The following is a 21686-nucleotide window of genomic DNA, read 5'->3' as shown; positions in this document are numbered from 1 at the left end:
GTCACTTCCCTCGCGCGGGGCAGGACGGGAATGCGAGTCGCGATTGGCCGGCGCTCACCCTGCTTTCCACCGTGCTAGCGAGCAGGAAGCGGTAACGGCGGAGCGGGCGCGGCGGGGCGAGCGGCTCCTCGCGGTGAGTACTTAGCGGAACCACCTACCCACCCCGCGGGGCGCCGCGCCGCCGGGCCGCGACCCGGCCGGGAATTGAAAAGGATCGATTTAATGCGCGCTTTGATGACGTAATAAGGACCAACGAGGCGGCGGTGCTGCCGAGCGGGCGGCTCGGGCCGGCACCGGCCGGTCCCGCTCCTCGGGGGGGGGCGCCCCGATGGGACGTTCTCGCCCGCCGGCGGCCGCTCGCAGCGCTCTCGGAGCGCCCATGCCCGGCGGGCACTCGGCGCTGGCTAGGCCTTCCGCCTTCTCCCGCTCCTGGGACTCGGCGGCCGCTCATTGGCTCCTCGGCCTGGGGCGGGCTCTGCCACCGCGTTACGATTGGTGGGGGCTCTGCTGACTGCCATCAGCGCCCGCTAATGGGGCCGCGACGGGGGTGCGGGGGGCCCGTGGCTCGCCGCGGGGCGCGATAGCCGGGGCTGGGCGGGGGCGGGGCCTGCGGGAGCGCGCCAGAGCCGCGGGGCGGGCGGGGCGGCCGCCCAGGGCACCGGGACCCTCACCCCTCCTGCCCGGCCTGTGGCGGGGCCGCCCCCCCCAGCGACGCCGGGGACCCGGGGCTGGCTGGGCGTCCTTGCCCTGCGGTTGTTCCCGCTTGGGGAAAAGCGCGCGGCGAAGCGCACGAGGAGGCCCTGGAGGCGACCGCTGCGGTGCCCCGCCAGGCAGCCCTCGGATCCCCCTGCCCCTGTACGGCTGCAGCGAGATGGCGGCCGTTTGGCCAGCGCTTATTCTGCCTCTCTGGGTCATCCGAATTGCCGTGACACTGCTCTGACTGCTTGCGTTCCTGTATCGGCCACGTAGGCAAAGAAAGCACGTGTCTAGTGCCTCAAATGCAGGGAGTCCCTGTGGCAGTCCAGGAGGATAACGATAATAGGGCTTCATTGAGGTAGACTGATAAAAACAGATGTACAGATCGCAGTGCATCACATGAGATGCATCCCATTACAAGCTGGTAAGGTTAAGTCAGTAGTTGACTGGGTCTTCCAAGAAAATCAAGGTAAACACCTTGAAGGAGTCCAGTTCCCATCAGTTGTCTAAACAGCTGAAGTAGTGCAGTTCCCATCACATGGCCATGTGCCTACTCGTAAGTGGCAACTTGGATCTCGCTTCTGTCTTGCACGGCTTCTTGGTTTTCTCGACTGTACCTCTCAGTTCTTCCTCCAAAGTAGTCCTGCTCTTACTGAATACGTATGGTTCTATTGGGCTTTTTTCTGCAATGTGAGTTTTTAAAATGAGAATACTCAATGCTGCAACTGCTTTTACATACACACTAAGTTCACACTTTAGTTGTGTTAATTCATGACAAAGTAGTCATCATAAGCTCTATGTTTTGTCATTCATGTTTTTAGAGTGTTCTGAGAAAGGCTTTTTAAAATTTCTTGGATTTCTTCGGGGGCAGGTTACTCTATTATTGTGATGAGGGTTTTGGTAAGATACCCCTACAAACATTTGGAAGTAAATTGCATTTGGGTAAGTGGAAATCCTGAGAGTTACAAGTCAAAATTTTGTTGTTGAAGGCATCTGCTGCCTTCTACCTCACCTTCCCTCTTGCCCTCACAGGCTGATCTTCTCTGTTCCTTTTAAGACCCTGATAGGTATTTCAGCATCTTGGCAAAGCTGTAACAGCAGTGTCATGTTTTAATCCCAGCCGGCAACTAAGCTTTTTTGTCACACCAGAAATTCCTGTCTTTATAGTCAATGTTTGGTTTGATACTACCTGCTCCCCTAACTTCCTTCCTTTTCTCCGTACTAGGTATAACAGTATAGCGAAGGGTATGTCTCAAATTCCTTTAAGATTCATGCAAGCCTGTCAGAAACCCCATGTTCTTCAAAGTGGATTAGGCTGTGTAAGCAAGCAATGTTTCTGTGCTAATGTGACTTTGACCTATCTTTGCTTTTTCTGCGCCGTTCTCGGTCTGAGCCATGGGAGTTGAAGATGAGTGCTACTGCACAGATCTAAAGCCATTTTGCCTGGACTTCATTTGTGAAATGCTTTCATTGAGGCACTGGGGCTCTCTCCTGAGGTTCTTTTGCATAAACAGCAGACTTAACATCTGCGTTTCCTCCACAGACAGAATTCTGCTAAACCTCTTCAGGTCTGAGACCCTTTGCAACACCCACCCCCAGCTATGTTTATTGTATAAGTAAGGGGGGAAGGGCCATCAGATCACAAGCGTATGTGCCTCTTTCAAAAGGTTCACAAAGAATCTTTCACCTGGCAGGGGAGAAGTAGGCTGGGTGAATAAGATGCTCTTTAGTTTTGGATGTGATAGCACATTAAACCGCTGGCAACTCCTATGTACTCAGAGACTGAAAAGGGCTGCTTTGTTACATCCTTACATCTTGTAAGTAAAAATCTTGTAAAGAAGTAAACATCTTGTGTTCACTAGGCACAAAATCTGATTTGGAATATGACCATTTTTAAGAACTGTTCTCCCACCAAGTGGATTGGTGGAATTCCAAGAAGTAACTACAAATACTCTGATATTATGCTGCTGTGGTGTTGAATTGCTGTGGAGAGGTTACATCCCTGCTATATTTTCTCTAAGGAAGGTGGGTCCCTGCTGAATCTGTAGAATAAAGCAATACACTTACCCACATTGACTGTATTTTCATTAACCCTACCATTTCCTACCTGTCAGCTAAAATCAGGTAAACCTGTTACCAAGACAGTTTAGTGTTTCTATTGGTTTCGTAGTCCCTGAAAAGTGCCAGTTACTTCATGTTTGTATACAGCCTGACTATGCATACTATTTACTGAGCGGTGCGGTATTCTTACTGTCATACCACATCTTTTGCAGACGAGGCCTTTTGCCATGGAAGCTGAAGAAACGATGGAATGTATCCAGGAATTCCCTGAACACTATAAAGTTATTCTGGATAGACTAAATGAGCAACGTGAGCAGGACCAGTTTACAGATATCACTCTGATTGTCGATGGTACGTACACACCTGAGAACCAGTTGGTATACAGAGAATTGTGAAGGCTGGGCTGGGAAGCTGTTTGGTTTGTCACAGGTCAGCTGTCAAACAGGGCTGCTAATAAGTACTTGGTTCTGTCCCAGTGTGGGGGTTTCTTGCAGAGTTTCATTTTAAATCTTGGGGACGAAGAGAGTCTCCAGAAGTGATTAATAATTTTATTAATAAATTAATCCAGTGATTAATAATTTTGCTTCTGCTTTTCCAAATGAGGGGCTAAATATTTTCAGACAGAAGCCCACTTTGAAACTTCTGTGTGGCATTTAACATGTTAAGGATTTCCAAAACATTGTTAACATATTTTTCCCTAACTTGAGCTGAATGTTTTTGCATGCAGAGAACTTGTACAAACTTGTGTTTAACAAAAACAACAACAACAAAAACAAAACAAAAAAACGCCCACCACCACAACCCCACACACACCTTGAAATAAGATTTACTTCTTGCTTCTCTGGTATCTGCCTACGCTTCTCTGGTATCTGCCTACTATTTTAATATGAAGATGATGAGAGGACTGGAGCATCTCTGTGACGAGGAAAGGCTGGGAGAGCTGGGCCTGTTTAGCCTGCAGAAGGAATGAGATGGGATCTGATCAATGCATACAGGTATCTTAAGGGCGAGTGTCAGGAGAATGGGGCCAGGCCCCTTTCAGTAGAGCCCAGTGACAGGACAAGGGGCAATGGGCACAAACTGCAACCCAGGAAGTTCCACCTGAATCTGAGGAGGAATTTTACTTTGGGGGTGGCAGAGCACTGGAACAGGCTGCCCAGAGAGGCTGTGGAGTCTCTATCTCTGGAGATACTCAAAACCCGCCTGGATGCGATCCTGTGCAGTGTGCTGTAGATGAACCTGCTTTAGCAGGGGCTTGGACTAGATGATCTCCCAAGGTCCCTTCCAATGCCAGCCTTCTGTGATATAGTTAAAATAGGGTAGAAGCACTCACTTCTCTTATGTGTTCTAAGGACAAAAGTATTAGTTTAAAAGGATGACAGAGATACAAGGGCTTATTATCTCCTTAGAAAAGATGGTGTCTGATGGATTACCTAGATTGCTTCTTATCCCAAACATGTCTTAGAACAGATGAGTTCAAGTACAACAGGCCGTGTCCACTAGGACAGGCTTAGCTAAAGGAGTACCACCAGATCTTTAAAAGGGTAGTAAAGACTTGCTTGAAGGAAAAGGATTCTACAGAACACAAATTGGAAAAAAGTAAGTCAATAAAGAGAAAAATTACTCTTCAGAAGCTGCCATAGTTTCACTGACAGCGCTTGCACAAAACTTATCCTGCATGTTTGTTCCTGCTCTGGCATTGCCAGATCCATGTGTTGAGCTCAAAGCTGTTGTGTAGATCTAATCTATGTCAATTCTCTTACCTTAGTCCCATGGGGCCTTATGACTGTCCATGCCTGTGCCTGGGAGAACGCTGTTGCCTTGTTGGGGGATATGTAGTCTGGAAAACACAAAGAACAGAGCAGAACCGCTTCTGTTCTGCAGTGGTGTTTATGCTGGCAGAAATAGTGATAAAATACATCAGTCTGTGTCACATCTCACCAAGAAGGAGGGAGGAGTGACTCTGATTCACTGATTCTTTTGGTTGGAGTAGGGTATACACAGTAGCAGAGGTCCATAGGCAAACAGACTTTTATTCCATAGACAGGGATGGGGGCGGGGAGAGAGAGAGATCACCAGTCCTGGATCCAGCACTGGGGCTGCCGATGGGGGATGTTTTGTGTAGGAGCACTCATCCTGAAGTCCCTTCTTTTATTTGGCACTTGCCTTCCTCTTTGGACCATCTCTTATGAGAATCAGCCTCACTTGCCATGTAACATAGCATGCATGCTCCTTATGGGTGTGGTTCGGCAAGTCTTTTTGGTCTTGAATTGAGCCATATTACCTTTCCTCCAGCTACTGCAGAAATCTGCTGACTCTGTTCGCTGCTTCTTGGGCCATTATTTACCCGTCGGCAGGCTGTTCCCTCTTAACAGTCTTTAGTTCATACAAAGTAACCTTTTGCTTGATCTTGAAAGTGTTGGAGATGTTACTCGAGTTTTTGAGACCTTCCTGGGACAGGCTAAGGGGATCTCCACCCCCTGTTCCCTTAAGGAATTTCATCTCCTGCTGGTGTTTGCACCTTTCTGAGCTTTCCATGGTGTCAAGTTGACTGTTTTTCCCATTGGTCTCCTACAGTCTGTAAAAGTGACAAAAAACAAGGAAGACTTGGGTAAAACCTGAGACCAGAGTCCAAGAAAAAGGAATACAGCAACAAAGTTTGTGTAGGACTCGCATAACTTAAATATGTGAGAAGAGAAATGCTAGAGTGAGTGGGTCCTCCAGCTGGTTGAGTTGCAGAGTTTCAGCAAGGTCAGTGATGCCAGCAAGGGTCTGCATGAGATGGGACAGGCTAGCTGCAGTAGTATCCCATGTTACAAGGAGACATACTAAGGGACTAGGTGCTGCTGGAATAAATTTGTAGACTAAGTGGTCTCTTTTCTGCATCTGCACTTATTCTGCGCTGTGAGTGAAGAAGGTATTATCCTAAATCAAAACTTTTGTCTCTCCTTGTAGGTCACCATTTCAAAGCTCATAAGGCTGTTCTTGCTGCCTGTAGCCAATTCTTCTACAAATTCTTCCAAGATTTCACACAGGAGCCCTTGGTGGAGATCGAAGGTAATTGATTTGTGCAAATAAAAACCTTCAGAGTTGTGTGCCCAAGCTAGAAATGAATGTAGTATCCTTTGTATGGGCTTACTTATATGCTTGGTCGTATCAATTAGCTTTCCAGATCTTAGCTCTTGTGTTGTTCTAAGGCGGCTACCACCAGTGGAAAAAAGCATCCCCTGAAGAAAAATTAAGAAGAACAGTCCTGAATTAAATCTTTTGGAAGGGAAAGTTTGAGGTTCTGTGGGTGGGTTGTGTTTTTTGGGGTTGGGGTTTTTTTTTTGCCTTCCCCCCAATACATGACTAACAGAGGTAGGCGGACCTTGTATGTTTTTAGGACTAGCAGTATGACATACAATCTTTTCCCTTGAAACAGCCGTTCCAGTCAGATGGAAAAGGCTACCTGTGATGGCCAATGGCAGATTCCTTGTTTGGGATGCAAGAGCAGGATAGACATGGAGCAATACTTGCCTGATAGGCAGGCAGCAAATTCCTGGAGCAGCCTCCAGTAACTTGCTGCTCAGAGGTCTCTTGAGAGAGATATTATATTTTTGTGTTTAAATCTGTACATTTTATTATTCAAACAACATTTTGTCCCTTTTTATCCTTCCTTTTATCTTTGTCGTGGCATAACTCTGTAGTTGCTCCAGATTCACATGTTTCTATAGTAGACTTTATTTTCCAGCATGAGCCTTTTAAGGGTGTTATCTTCATGAAACTGGCAGGTACAATACTGTGAGCCAAATGGTGAGCAGGCGAGCGTGCAAGATTCATCAGATAGATGAGACTGAGGAATTTTGAAAAGAAACTGTTGTTTTTCTTGCCTCTATACAGGTGTAAGTAACATGGCATTTCGTCACCTAATTGAGTTCACCTATACAGCAAAACTAATGGTCCAAGGTGAGGAAGAAGCAAATGATGTTTGGAAAGCAGCTGAGTATCTACAAATGTTAGAAGCGATCAAAGCACTTGAAACCAGGTAAGCATATAAACCTCTTTTTCTTCCCACCACTGAAATGTAGAGTCACAAGAATCCTTTTATGAGAGCTGGCTGCCTGTATTTTGCAGTGCTGTTCCTTATCCTGGAATCTGCTAAACTTGTGTGGGACTATATACTCTCCTATTATAAGATATGGGTCAGAATTATACAGGCTGAAAAATGAATGTCACATTCTTTGGGCTGGAACTCAATGAAAAGTGACATGGCTGGTCAGTGTTGCAGGTATTGTAGGGCTGTGACTTTGTGATTACTAATATCAGGTCTCTGTACTATCTGACGGCCCACACCTGATTGACAGCTGGGTGTGACGTGCCTCAGGTAACTAGATGATGATGTACCTCAGGTGTCACTAGACCACATAAACAAGCTTATGCTAGTGTTTTGGTTTCATGCATCTTTCTTCTATTTCTGGGAGAATAATCAGTGATCTTAGAGCTTCTTGCTGTAAAATTAACGTCTCAACTTTTGAATGAATGTAACTGTTATGATCAGTTTTATACAGGATCAGTATTTAATCAGATGTTGCTGTGGCACGTTTTAGCCGCTGCCAGGAACTGTACTCCATCACCGAAGTCCAACCTGAGAAAAGCAGGTGCCAGTCCCATCATGCTGGTTTTTTTCCCCTTCCTTCCCTCTCACTTTCACAAAGTGCTGTCATGTTCTCATTCTTTCTGCATGCTACACTGTTCTGCTGGCATGAAGCAGAAGGAGGGGCCATAAGTGCTCCCAGCATTACAGTTATCTTTGCTTTCTCTTCTAGACCTGCTGAAAGGTCTTTGCATTCAAGCTGATGAAAGACTGTTGCTTCCTTATTGTCTCCCCATAGACACATTAGCCAAGGAGAGTGGCATTGGCCCCAGATTCCTCTAGTAGCCAGCTAAATTTTATTTTTATTTTTTAGAAAAACCCTCTACGGCATGATGCACTAGAAACTGGTTTTTTGACATCAGTATTTATTTCTAAATTAACTTATTCTGTGCTTATTCTGTGGATTTGCAGGAGAACTGAATAAGTAGTAATTTTTTTTAATAGGAAAGATAAGGAATTGCGCATTTGTAGTCCTACCCTACCCACAAACACCTCTCTTTTTTTTTTTTTTTTTTTTTTTTAGTATGGTACCGCTGAAATAAACATTCTTTATGGTTTTTTTATTCAGGAGAAAAAGCAGACCTTAGCTGTCTGCTTGAGGAGTTTAAAAATAACACTTGAAAATGAAGAAGTGTGTTCTAAACAGTATCGCTTTGAGTCAGTGTGCACTGACAGAGCCGGTGAACAGGATTCAGATCCATCCATCAAGCTGAAATGTCCAGCCTGCAGTTGTTTTCCACTGTTGAATAATGTTACTCAGTCTGTTGGTTACGCGTCACTAGTGAATGCTGTAATTCTTGTGTTACAAGGACAAAACTGTTTTGCCTAATGAATGCACATGCAAGCCAGTCTATTCTTAGAGTTATTTCCATTGTTTGTAGATTTTGAAAAGTTTTTTGTGGGGGTTGGGTTGGTTTGTTTCAGGGTTTTTTTCGTTAGAAAGACAAACTTGAGTACCACTGTTGCTGTCTGTGTTCCCCACAATAAGATGGGGAGAGCTGCAATACAGTGCCTCAGTTAGAGCTTTGAAAGGGGAAGGCTTCAGAAAATTCAGCAGAGGTAGAGATAATTATAGAACTATTTGTATAGTGCAACAAAGAGTTGCACATTGCATAATGTAGACTAGAAAGAAAACAACTAGCTGTTATTCCTTCAAGTGCAGTTGTGGTGTACGTGTGTTTCCCCAATCAAAGTTTCATGCAGCGTGGTCAGGCATGATGATCTTCTCTTTGCTGAGCAGATCATTCTTCTGGTACGCAATCCTGGAGCTCCTTGCAGTAATGTCCAAAGTAACTGTCATCTTCTAGACATCAGAGATCCAGGCTAGATGAAACTGGAAGTTTACCTCTGCTGTCTGTCTCTGTTTGAATAGAGTAAGATGCAATTTAATGAGCTATGTGCTGCATTAGATCATTAGCCACATATAGATACTGGGCAAAACCTTCTCTCTGCTATTACTAGAAAATGTGAAAGTGATGGGGAGTAGATTATATAAAAGGGTTCATCAGACTGCAAAGGCAGGTGAAAGCACAGCTTACTCCTGCCAGTCTGATTTGAGGGGAAGACAACCACTCATTTTCAACACTGATAAACAGTAATAAAACCCCCAGCACATAAGTGCTGTGGATAATCTTGAGGATGTGACTTGAAAGCATTGGCCCACTGAGCTCTATGTTTGAGATGTCATATCATCCCTGACATCTTAGAGGAAGGGGGTTGTGGGTGTATGGTGCAGGGAGAACAGGAACAGAGCTGGGGGTTGTGTTTAAGCCCAGAACATTAAACTAGAACACTTTGCACATCCCAATGGCTTTTATTTTTACCTCAGCTGTTAGCTGTGTGCTTTCCTGAAGTACAAGATATTATAATAATTATCGTGTGAAGTCACAGCTGCAGTGTTTTCTAACAAGCTGTAAGTGCTGCAGGCAATTGCACACGCTCCAGAGCTTAAGAGGTTGTTTTGCTGATTGACTGGATACCAAGCAAAAATGAATTCCAAATGAAATGTAAGAATAAATGCAGTTTATTTTATTACCTTCTGGCCTAGTCCTGGAGCTTGCCTGCCTTTATACTCAGTGAAAAACCAAAATAGTTTACGCACCCAGTGTGTGTAAACTTTTAGGCTAAGTGCAGGCGTGCACTATTTCATGATTCGTAAGGTTCACGCACACCAGGAACGTTGGCCAGACACACAAGCATGGTGAAGTTACCACCGTGACACAGCTGCACACAATATTTGTTGTCTGGATGGTCCTGCTCATATCTTGCTGGTTCAGGGGGCTCAAGACAAACACCACCCACTCATTAAAGTTGTCCTTGAGCTGCCTGAGCTCCCTGTCCAAGTTAAGCGATATCTAATTAAAGACAAATACTTTTCATAAGCAGTCATCAATTTAGTAAATTTTCACCACAGAGGTGAATACCTTAGGAAGGACTTAAATATTATTTCTGAGTAGGCAGGCCAGAGAACTCCTTCATTCAGGGAAGTTTTCTTTCAAAGTACAGAATTTCATGAGTTTCTTAGCTAAACTTATGTTATTAAGCTAACTGGCCTTTCTTCTTGATAGGTGCTTTGTGTCATTCAAACAAAGCTATTTAAAACACTTTTGTAGCCTTATATCAAAGGCTCTGCAGCTTTAACCATGATGTTTTACAGCTCTAAGGAGTGTAGGTTAAGGGCAAATTAGCTTCTGACATTCACACAGATTATGTGGTCATTAATCATTCAGTGTCTTTGAGAAACAGCTAGAAAGTGTTGATTCAGAAGCCAGTATTAGGCAGGATCTGTTATGTCAGTGCTTATGGATCTTAACCATTTTTATGTGAATGTTTTACAGGAACAAAGAAAATTCATCACCCTTGGAATCAAATCAAGAAGAAGGTAAAAATAAACCCAAAAAGAGGAAAATAGCTGAAACCTCTAATGTTATCACAGAAACACTGCCATCTGCAGAATCAGAGCCTGTTGAAATTGAGGTTGAGATTGCTGAAGGAACAATTGAAGTAGAAGATGACAGCATTGAAACACTTGAAGAAGTAGCTTCTGCAGAGCAATCCATAAAGTACATACAGACAACAGATACATCAGATGAATCTGCTTTGGCTCTTTTGGCAGATATCACCAGCAAGTATCGTCAGGGAGAGAGAAAATGCCAGATCCAAGAAGAAGGTGATAGTGCAACTGATCCCTCGTGCAAACAGGTAGAAGGTATTGAAATTGTGGAACTTCAGCTGTCACACGTGAACAATTTCTTCCACTGTGAGAAATGTAACCGTTCGTTTAAATTGTTTTACCATTTTAAGGAACACATGAAAACACACTCTACTGAGAGTTACAAGTGTGACATATGCAATAAAAGGTACCTACGAGAGAGTGCTTTGAAACAGCACCTCACCTGTTACCACCTTGATGAAGGTGGTGCCGGCAAGAAGCAAAGACCTGGGAAGAAAATACATACATGCCAGTACTGTAATAAGCAATTCGACCACTTTGGACATTTTAAAGAGCACCTCCGGAAGCACACAGGTAAAAGTACTGCTATAGTCCTGTCGTTATGACCTTAGCTCTAGCATTTTAGGTTTTTGCATGCTTTGGGGAAATAGGGAATGTGCTGAAGAGAACACGAGTCCTGAGCACTTGGCTTCTAGTTACAACTAAAATGATGGTTTGCCTTTTTGTTTGTTTTGTTCTGTTTCCCATTGATGTAAACTTTTGAGGGATTGAGGGCCTTAAAAATAGGTGCCTAAACCCAGGAAGCACTGATGAGGCTTCTCTCTCAAGTCTATTAAATCTTAAAGATTTTTTCAAAATCTTTATTAAAGCATGTTTCCTTCTTCAAAAGTACCAAGCTGAGGAGCTACTTCTATTGTTATAATTTTACTAGTAAGTGTTTCTGTTGAAATACAGTCTAAACTGGGAGCTTCTCAGTTTAGAGGGTTTCTGTATCTAACAGAACTTCTGAGCAAATGCCTATGGATCCATCTTGTTTGGAAAGTTTCACTCTTGCTTTATGATTTGATTTTTCTTTGTTAATTAACACAGCAAAACATTTCTAGTCACTGTAGTATGTACTTTTTTTTTACTGTGAAATCTGCCTCTGAAATCTGGTATGGCATCTTTTGAGTACAAAATTACTTGTGCTCCTTCTTTATAATATGGAAGGTTAAGATGCTACTGCTTCACCTCACTGAAAAGCCTACTGTCTGAACAGATACTGAGCATTATACAGATAACTGAATGCGAAATGTATGCAGTCCTGATCTTCTAGATGTTTTTGTTTAATACATCAGTCATGACTTATCAGTAAGAATTTAATGAAAGGTAGCATCCCTGTTTCTTCTGCAGCTTTTTATTGTTGTTAAAGCCTTTTAATTAGAATTTCTTTGCATATGGGTGTCGCGACGGAGGGAAGACACAGTCACTCAATATGAGTGATCAGCAGACTTCCTTTATTGTGCCTTACAGTCACCTTTTATGCCTTGTTATAATTAGCTCATACGTATTACAAAAGTTAAGCTCATTATTGGTTAGTTGCCTAAATACCAAGCCCGCCCCTAGTTTCTCTTCTGTAGTTATCTGTTCCCACCTGTAACATTCTTTTCCCACCGCGATCTTCCTGTTACTGTGTAACAAGAACAGCCAAGGATAGTGTATTTTTGCTTTACTTCAGAAAAGCTGAGAGCGATGTGCATTTTTGTCCAGCCAGCTGGACTATGTCTATGTGACCCTTTTCAGCTAGCCAGTTATCCACATATGGGTATGGGACTTCACAGAGTATTGATATATGACACTGTGTCCAGTCTCTTCCAAAGAGCCCCGTAAAACTTCCGTTTAGAAACACTCTGGCAAATCCTTGTCCCCCACGAAGCAGGGAATGTTTCTGCATGATGAGCAGTCTAAATACAAGCTACTTTACGAAAGTCTTTTCAGAGACAATTTTGTGGCAGGTTAACAGAGTAACCCCAATACCACAATATGTTGATTGCAGTTGCAATGAAGGATTTTGGGCACAAATGAACTTGGGACATCACAGAGGAGGTACAGAGTACTTTCTAAATATATATTGTTACAAGAAGTATAATGCATGGCACCTAATTCTGGTTTACCATTTTGAAAAGCTTTAAGCTTAAAATCAAAACAGATACTACATTTAACTGTGGTCTCCTAAGGTCAGTGGAAAAATTCCCATTCAGTCAAAGTCTTTCTAAGTTCTGAATTCTGTGTAGCATTGATTGAATGCTAAAATGAAATTAAAAGGCCTGGGAGAAAATGTCCTACAAAGTATTTGATCCTGTTGCTGCTTAATCACACTAGCAAATACATGAAAATAGCAAGTGGGGCAGAAGTAGAGCCCTGATCAGTGTTGGTAATTCTTTTCGATGTAGTAATTTGATGTTACTAATGATTATTATCTTCGTCTCAATAAAAGAATGGAAGGAGATCCACAGAGTTTCTCTCTTACTTACGCATACAGTGCCTTAAGCAGCTTCTGAGTGTCTGAAGAAATACCTCAAAAATGTCTTGCATGTCATGTAACTCTCAAAACTATTAAGAAAATCATCTCCAGAACCTAGAAGGAGGGAGGGGGTTTTGTCTGATTCATGCATAAACATAGTATTTCCCAAAAATCATTAATATACTCCCCTCCCATATCTGATTCTGCGCAGTAAAGGTTAGAAAGGTCTAGAAATGGGTCTGGGGTATTATTCAGGTGGGTGGTACATGAGTCGGTGGTCGCAATACCCCCTGCCAGAATTACCTTTTACCTACATTCACTGTTTCTTGGCAGGTAACTACAAGTTGCTTCATTCGACTCTCCCCAGTTCCCATTAATTCTACATTTTGACATCTCAATACATTCTCCTAGGCTACACGTTATCACTGTATCCAATCCTGCATTCAATCATGAAACTGTTCCCTAAGTTCTAAACGTTCCTACTAGGTGATTCTGACCCTTGGTACGGGGCTGTACAGAGGATTTCATAGTAGCTGTTGGTTGCTATGCAAACACAAATTCCACTAAAATATTTCTTAAAACTCTATGTTCCTAATCAAATGTGGTTAATTAATTCTAACTAATAGCAGATATGTAACACTGACTGGTGCAGCCCAGGTCATGGCATTGATTTGCACTGTGCAAAAAGTCATACAATGTCTTTTGGCCTTTGGATATTGCCACCATTATCTTTGTATTGTCACTTCTGGACATTTCTGGCAGAATATGTTGAAGATTAGTGAAGAATTTGAGTAAGAATAGAATAAATCCATCCTTGACTGGTGCCTTTAAGTAATTATTTAGATGGGACCAGATCACAGGATAAGTGATGGTAAGTGGTGTGAGTTTTGCTCTGTAGTATCCATCGGTTGCTTGGGCCAAGTCTGTGACCATTGACCTGCAAGACTGATGACAGTTCAGCATCCTCTGCATTACCTGCACAACAGTCTCAAAAAGTATTTTGTAACCACTGAGGGGGAATATGCCTACCATTTAACATTTTTCTGTAGCCTTTAGGTGTGTAAGTGAGAATTATAGGCTACTTGTAGATTTCTTTTGAAAAGCTGATTAGGAACTTCTAGAATTTTGTATTTCTGAAAATACAGATTTATTGGCTTTCCATCTCAATAGTCAGTAACTACTGCATTTCTGAACATGCAGGCTTTTAAACTAGCTAGGGTGGATTCCTATGCTATTCACTGAAATGTCTCAGCCTTTTTTGGAGTTCATTAAGCCATTTATTTCAGTAGTGATATTGGTGTCAGTACCTCCATAGATTAATTACCAGATTTTCAGAAGAAACACACTGTTCCTAATTTTTTGTACTTAATTTCCTTGAATTTCATTGTGTTTATGCATGATGAAAGTAGTAAACAGAGACATCAGTTGTTCTTTGTTACTACTTAAAGACAGTAATAACAATATACTACTTTGAATGAAAAAGAGAAAACCACCTGTTTTCAGCCTCCCCTGCTGTTGTCCTTAGCTGGCTTCTGTATTTAGTACCAGGTTTGAAATAAAGTGGCCAAACTGAAGGCATTTTTTATCTTACTTGTGCGCATTTATGTCCCTCAGTACTTTCTCATCACTGTATTTTGGAGTGGGGAGGGGTGGTGGTGGTGTGTGTTTGTTTTAATACTGGTGCATTGTTATTTTGTGTTCATTCCATGCCAGCTTCTTTTTTTGGAGCTCAGTTTTCAGCGGTGAAGCATAAGCTGTTACTGTTCTTGAAAGTAAACCTTTGTATTATTTAAATAGTTCCTTCTTTAATGTGTCACTTTGGGTATTTACTAATGTTGATTCTTTCATTGTAAATATTATCAGATAAAAAGAGAGAAATAGCTGCTATTTCTTCAAGATCTTTTGTCAGCATAGTAATCAAATTTCCATAAAATCCTAAATGTACTATAAATAGCAGTAGTAATGGGTTTTTTTCTAAATGACAGTTATGAGTCCACATTAAGTTTTTGCCCTTTTATTAGATCTGCACAGAATGTCTTCCTTTTCTTCTGTAGAACAATCCAGGTGGCCACATCCTTTACAGCATATTTATCAGCCTGCGCAAAAGGGTGAGAGGGGAAAAAGAGCTGACAGAAAACTGGCTGGTTTTATACACTTACAAATCCCTGTGTCTGTCTTAACAGGTGAAAAACCATTTGAATGTCCAAACTGCCATGAACGTTTTGCCAGGAATAGCACGCTTAAATGTCACCTGACGGCTTGTCAGTCTGGAGCTGGAGCTAAAAAGGGAAGAAAGAAGCTGTATGAATGCCAGGTGGGTAATGGAAGTAGCAGAGTCTGAGGCGGGATACCTCCTTCCTCTGCCGAGGGAGTGTGGGAGTACTGAGCAGGAAAGGCAACGAGAGTGGGCTTATGTCTCCAAGAGCTATTTCTAGTGAAATAAATACAAGGATCACATTCAACCGCAACATGCAGACAAGTTCTTATATCTAAGTAGTTCTATTTTAAATAAGGAATTACTGATATGAAGCCTCATAATACTTATACTCAGAGGGATTCTTATGGGTAGGTAAGTGTTCATCTGCATTTTACTGATCTTTCTACTTCATGTTCAAGGTTCTTGATGCACTGACCTAGGCCTTTCCTACTTGTAAGCATGCTTCACTTAAGAGTCCAAAATAGAAAATATTCCCCTTATTGTTGTTATTATTCTGTTTGATACCAAACATAATTGAGTTTGTCTGGAAAGTCATTCCAACTTACAATGACAATCTGTAACATCTTTTAATCAAATATAAATGCTGTAGATGGATACCTAGGGTACTTGGTCACTATATGTGACTGACATTTGAAAAGCTGTTCAGATATGTTACTTAGCTTTTAAAAGCTGATTCTGAAAAGCTAGAAAATACAAGAGGTGAGGCTGGCTGTAGCAATTTTTTTTTTGCTCTTTTGCTGCCCCACTGCTGTGATGGTCTTGAATAAAACACGCTGCTCTCATGCTCTATATTGTGTGTGGTCTTATGTTCTCTTGTGCACACTCTCTCAGTTTCTCACATGCTCTCTCACATGTTCTCCCTTAAGGATCTCACATTATTCAGTTCACAGAATGGCTGTGGCTTGAGGTTAAATCGGACTGTGCAGTGAAGAGAATGGCTGGATATTGGCTTTATTTGTTCCAAAGGAGAGTAATCTTATTCGCAGAATGTGTTGAATACTGCAGTAGATGAGTTAATTTTATGTTGCTAATCAAATCATTTAATCAGAAGTTTCACTGAGGCGTTGCACTATTTAGTTGTTACACTATTCTGAAGTTAATTCTCGGGAGTGTACCTTCATCTTAAAGATAAGTTTGTTCTGAATGTGAGAATTACCGTATAATACAAAGTTGTACTTAACAGCTTCATTTGAACATACTGCTTTGTCTTTGTGACCCTTTGGTCTAATCACTTTGTGTCATTGCTTTCTTTTGCTAAATTGATACCACATCCTCTCACAGAACTTGTGAATGTGGATTAGTGTTTCTTCAACCTGCAAAAACTACAGCAATTCTTGGATAAAGTTTTCTTGAATTTTTCTCTCTTTAGAACTAAATTTGAGTAGTGTTCAGTAAATAAATCTTGTCTCACTGGACAAAGAAGAGAAGACAAAATTGTGCTTCTTTTATGAGCACTTTTGGTGATCTTCAGTGTATGCTTGAGTACTGAATTAAGCTCCATGTGCAAGAACAGTACTTAACGTGCTTGGGTATGACTGATAGTCATTATCTTTATGTGCGACTAAGTAATTTTGAGTGCTTATCTGTAAGGTTAATATTTATAAAAGTGTATGTGCAACTTTTCTGAAGTGAGCCTGGGAAAGAAAAAAAGGCATGGCACTAGCATCACAAACCTGTTTTAACAGACTTCAACAGAAAAACTGCAGTATTTAGCTCCACTACACAGACCTGTTCTTGAGTTAATCCCTGTCAGATATTTCATCATCCTTCTGTGCTGTGGCTGATGGACAAGATGGAGAATTCAGTTTCAAAACTGTTTGCCAGCAGCCAAGAACACTTGCATGGGCAAAGAGTCCTGAGCCTCTTTCTCTGCTCTAAGTCTGACTCTATCTACCCTGTTCTCTTTCTGCTACCCTGGCACCTCATTCATTTCTGCAGCCTCTGTGTTGTTTTCAGGCTACTTAACTTAGCACCAGCTGAAGGGAAGGAAGTGTGCTCATGTACTTTGTGAAAACAATGTGTCTGCAGTTGAGGCAGTACTTTTAGCTGGAAGGCAATAAAAGGGATGGAGTTTTAAGAGAATTTTATCTGCTGAAATCACTCAAGTGTTTTTTTGAAGTGGCAAAATAGGGTAGTTCAGTCTAGCCAGTTAAACCTCATGATGCCATGAGCAAATGAAAGCTGATAAGGAAGAGTTAGCTAGTAGAACTTCAGTAAAAGGACAGTTTGTGTTGCACTTTCATTTTACAGTATTATTACATAAATAGCTTTCCACTCAAAACTAGCACCAGACAATTACTGTGGCATGATGCTGTATGTGAATTTCACATAAGGTTAAAATAAGAAAGCTTTCAAATGCTTCACTGACAAATTTTGTAGGTATCCTGTGTATGCACAATTCAAAGTAGCACGCTGTTTCTAAATACCAGGTTTTCTGGTGATCTGAAGCTGACTTCTCAGCTTTTTAAGCTTTTACCTCTAACGTATATGTTTTTTTTTAATGCAAGTAGCAAGAAGCTACACTATGTGAAGCCATGATCTGAAATAGGCACTATACTTTGTCATATTTCTCTTGGCACTGTTCAACACACTCTGTCTTTTGTTTCAGGTTTGTAACAGCGTGTTTAACAGCTGGGATCAATTCAAAGATCACTTGGTAATACACACTGGTGACAAACCCAACCACTGTACCTTATGTGATTTGTGGTTTATGCAAGGCAGTGAGCTGAGAAGGCATCTCAAAGAAATGCACAATATTGCAGAACGAATAGTGACAGAAGAGGTTCTGCCAGTGGAAGCTGAACCAGTAACGTCAATGACTATAATAGAACAAGTGGAACAAGTCCATGTCCTACCAGTAATTCAGGTACAAGTGGATCCTGCACAGGTCACTGTGGAACAGATGCACCAGGATCTCATACAGGACAATCAAGTGAAAGGCACACAGATGGATGAACTGCAAGAACAAGTGCAAATTAGTTACTTGGAAGTTGAACACATTGAAACTGAACAAGGTGCTGAAGTTCATGTGGAGCAGTTACAAGTTGAGCATGTAAATCAAATACAGATGGAAGAAGTACAGGCAGAACTTATAGATGGAACAGATCTTGAACAAGTGGAATATGAAAGTGTTGATCAGAGAGAAGCAGAAGAAAAGGAACATAATCAAGTAGAGGATGCAGATAAGGAAGATCACGAACAAGCTGAAGACTTAAAAACTCAACAGTTAGTGGACACACAGAATTACAAGGTGCATGACTAGGACAGATAACCACACTGTGGGTTTAGGAATGAAATACCAAATTATTTTTGTTAACTTTTACATTGTTTTTTGAACTGTTGGTGGTCACCTTTCCAATATGCTGTCCTTAGGAAGCTGGACAAGTGGACCAAAATTAGCTTTCTTCATGTACTACTAAACTTTTCTCATGTGGAAAATAACTTTTCCATTCATGTAATACCATGAAACAGAAACTGCCACAGACATGGACAGCTTTGTGAGGATTTTAATAATGAATAGCTTGTGTCATTGTTACAGCATCCTTGCGTAAGAAAAGAAAAAGAGTAACTTTTCCTCTTGCCATTGAAGCAAAGTCTTGTTATAGATTTGCAGGGTGTCTGTGGCAGAAGAATCAGTAAAATCTGGTGGGTTCTGTTTTAATTGGCAATTGGATACCTGTGAATTTTTGGATCAGACTGACTGCTGGTTCCTGACAGTGGTCCCTAACTTTGAGGCTGGGGAAAAAAACATTGTTGCTGGAGGTCTCTGAGCACAAAAATTCTGTGCCTGTTCAACACAGACTGGTCAAATTTCCACAAAGTTCCTAGACTATCCAACAACCTAGCTGAGTAAAAGGCAATGTAGGTTATGTTATAGCGCTTTATATTTTTGCTTAATATTGTCAGCTGCTGATTTTTTTTTTTTTTGCGTTAAATTTAGTGGCAGGGAGCTGAGGGAAGAAACCAATTCCACATTGAGTCAGCTTGACACTCTAAAAGGGACATATTGAAATAGGAAAAGCTCAGTAGAATCTATGGTAAACATGAGCTGAAAGAAAGCTACCAGAAAAGTCTTTATTTTATAAATCATCCTTTTTAAAAATGAATATGTTTAAACATAAATATATAGGAGACTTGTCTATATGGTATCAGGTTCCTGGTTTTTTGAAATGGAATTCTGACACTTGACACAAAGATATGCTAAACATAAAAGTAAAAGCCATAGGTATGAGTGCTAAACTGTGGATTGAAAAGTAGGAATGTAAATAATTTAATCAATATTGGACAATAAAACAATACCAACCATGAAAAGTTGCATTATTTGTTTCATCCAATAAATTAGGAGCAGCTGAGTGACTGGCAGTTACAGTGCCAGCTCCCAGTGGTAAGAATCAATCTCATTTTTAATAAGATTACTCTTTACTGTAAAGTTAGATTGATTTAGGAAATAATTGTCTAGCTCTATGTTCAAGGATGCTAAGAACTTCTAATTCTTAGTTATTGTCCTGAGATTAGAGGTGCTCCATATTTCTGAAAAATTTTCTTTTCAAAGCCTTAATTGAAGGGAGGAAATTTTGCAAGGACGTTCCCTAATACGGCTGTTAGTCATGTAGATATTGGTTAAAATCAGGCTTTTCTCTTCAATCTTCACCAAATGCAGGGTTGTTTCCTGGGATTTGTGCTTTAATTTAGTCTCATTCAAAATGAATCTTGCGTTTCGTCGTAGCCTTTCAGAAAATGTTGCAAAACAAACATGGAGCTCAATTAAAATTTCAAACAATTTGATTAGTGTAACTTACATTCTTTTTTATTATGTTTTGTGTTTTCTGAGGTGCAAGTAATATGTGATGAGATTCTATGCGGGTGGAAGAACATGGCCCAGTGTTAAGCATGAAAGTGAAAGTTGGTTATTGTATTTATGCCTAGCTTCTGATAACAAGCCAATCTTTTGATAACATGGAGGGGACAAGCCTGCTTACTTAGCTGTATAACTCATTTTTTTTATGTTTTTGAGTGTATAGGCACAAGGTCTATATCTGTGGAATTAAAGGAACAGTCTGGCTGTGTGTCTAACCAATGAAACTAACTTTTAGGTAATTTAAATCCAATGCAAATTGAGCATTTCATGTGGTAATCGGTAGCAGGGCTGTGGTTTGGGAAGCACAGTTGGGCTATTTCTTTCTCCCCTTTTCAATAACAATTCATTAATTTGGTAGGAGAGTAACAATGCTCTGCTGTTAGACCCAGTGCTGCCCCAGCCACAGCCTGGGTGGGAGTATGCAGGGACCATGAGCAATCCCCTCCTTACCCTGAAGGACAGGGTGGAAGGCTGTCATCAAGTAATGCCTCCAGTGGAGACCCTTTCCCTTTGCAGCCCTGTCCTTACAGTTTCCTTCCCAAATGTCTGAAGCCCAAGTTGCTCCCACCAGTGGAGTCCCTTATGCCTCATTACTGCACAGCTGATACTGGAGGAGGGAAGGTTGACTGGGGGCTGCTCTCTGGAACAGCCACATTGTCATCCTCTTTCTGCCCCAAACGTCTGTATAGACACACAGACCTCTCTGTATTACCTACGCACCATTGGAGGAGATCTTGCCTCTAAATACATACATACTGTTGGTCCCAGAGCCCTGTATTATACGTGTACTGGCCTGTAGCTTGCAATGGGGCAGCATGCAAGTTGTCTAGGCAGTAGGAAGTGGAAAAGCTGGAATGAACAAAAACCCGTAAGATGTGTTCGGATACAAAATAAAATTGGGCATCAAATATTGAGACTGAGGTTAGAGGCAGACTTGTAGATTTATATGTGATATTCCTGAGAGGCCACAAGCTGTTTCTGAAGAAAAAGCAGAGAGGGGAAAAGGAGCTGCTCAATAGTTTGAGAGATGCCATGTCATTGAGGCAGTGTAAGAAAGGACTAGCTGCTTTTTTTTGAAAGGCAGTCTTCCCGAGCCAAGGCATGTTTCATCTGCAGGCTTACAAGGATGAATGAAATTGGATGTTTTTTCTGTGTGAAATGGTCACTGAAGGAGTATTGTGTACTTCTGCTTTGCTTCACCTGACTGTAGTGCAACTTTTAATTAGCTAACAGTGTAGCATATGGTACTCTTTTACACAAATTCTGTAACTATTATTTCCTGTGAGAAAACATTTTTAATAGATGTTTAACTTGGTTGCTTATTGTTAAAGGTTGAAGTATCTTTTCTACAGGGATTATCATGAAAATGTTATGTGTTGTTAGATTTTGTTGTTGTTGTTGTTCAGCTGTAGTGTTTTCTGCTAGCAAGTAATTTTAAAATGAAAGCAACCCATTTATAACAAAAATACAAATAATCTGTAGCTTGTCAAACAACTGCCAGCTCAGGCAGGTACAGCAGAAGCTGGAGCCCTTTCCTGATTAACCAGTTCAGACCTAGTGCAGCTTCAGCCGTGGCGGGACTCAACTTTGAGTGTGCCTAAGATTCGTGTCCTCGTCGTGGTGTTGTGCAGGTGTGAGAGATGCTCCCACAGCCCCCTGGTACCTGCTGCCTGCCGGGTTTTTCTGCTACCTGGAGCCTTGACATCTGCAGCTGCCTCTGCTGGGGCTTGTCTTTCCCGTTCCTTTACGTGAGGGCTGGCG

At 41.6% G+C, this 21686-nt stretch overlaps 1 protein-coding gene across 4 annotated transcripts; it reads left to right on the top strand.

Moving 5' to 3' along the window:
• On the top strand, positions 1–19852 carry ZNF131 (zinc finger protein 131). 4 transcript variants are annotated; one of them, XM_037373723.1, is made up of 8 exons: positions 1–133; positions 2970–3108; positions 5713–5814; positions 6640–6784; positions 10231–10594; positions 10697–10919; positions 15033–15163; positions 17676–19852. In XM_037373723.1, the coding sequence occupies exons 2-8, from the start codon at positions 2985–2987 to the stop codon at positions 18327–18329; spliced, it is 1743 nt and encodes a 580-aa protein (XP_037229620.1). In that variant the 5' UTR covers positions 1–133; positions 2970–2984; the 3' UTR covers positions 18330–19852. The 4 variants fall into 4 exon arrangements, with proteins under 4 accessions (XP_037229620.1, XP_037229619.1, XP_037229618.1 ...); XM_037373722.1 differs by adding an exon at positions 2559–2721 and having other exon boundaries at positions 10231–10919; XM_037373721.1 differs by having other exon boundaries at positions 10231–10919.
• Positions 19853–21686: the final 1834 nt, after the last annotated feature.

Source organism: Falco rusticolus, chromosome Z (genome assembly GCF_015220075.1).
Source record: "Falco rusticolus isolate bFalRus1 chromosome Z, bFalRus1.pri, whole genome shotgun sequence".
NCBI lineage: Eukaryota > Metazoa > Chordata > Aves > Falconiformes > Falconidae > Falco > Falco rusticolus.
The sequence above is the reverse complement of the archived record's forward strand: the minus strand, read 5'-3'. Positions and strand labels throughout refer to the sequence as shown.

What these genes read in the sequence shown, in the direction of transcription:
- ZNF131 (XM_037373721.1), top strand. Translation starts at nt 2,985, where the DNA reads ATGGAAGCTGAAGAAACGATGGAATGTATCCAGGAATTCCCTGAACAC. An exon ending in TATCACTCTGATTGTCGATG is followed by an intron (nt 3,109 to 5,712) that starts GTACGTACACAC and finishes CTCTCCTTGTAG; the next exon opens with GTCACCATTTCAAAGCTCAT. An exon ending in GCCCTTGGTGGAGATCGAAG is followed by an intron (nt 5,815 to 6,639) that starts GTAATTGATTTG and finishes GCCTCTATACAG; the next exon opens with GTGTAAGTAACATGGCATTT.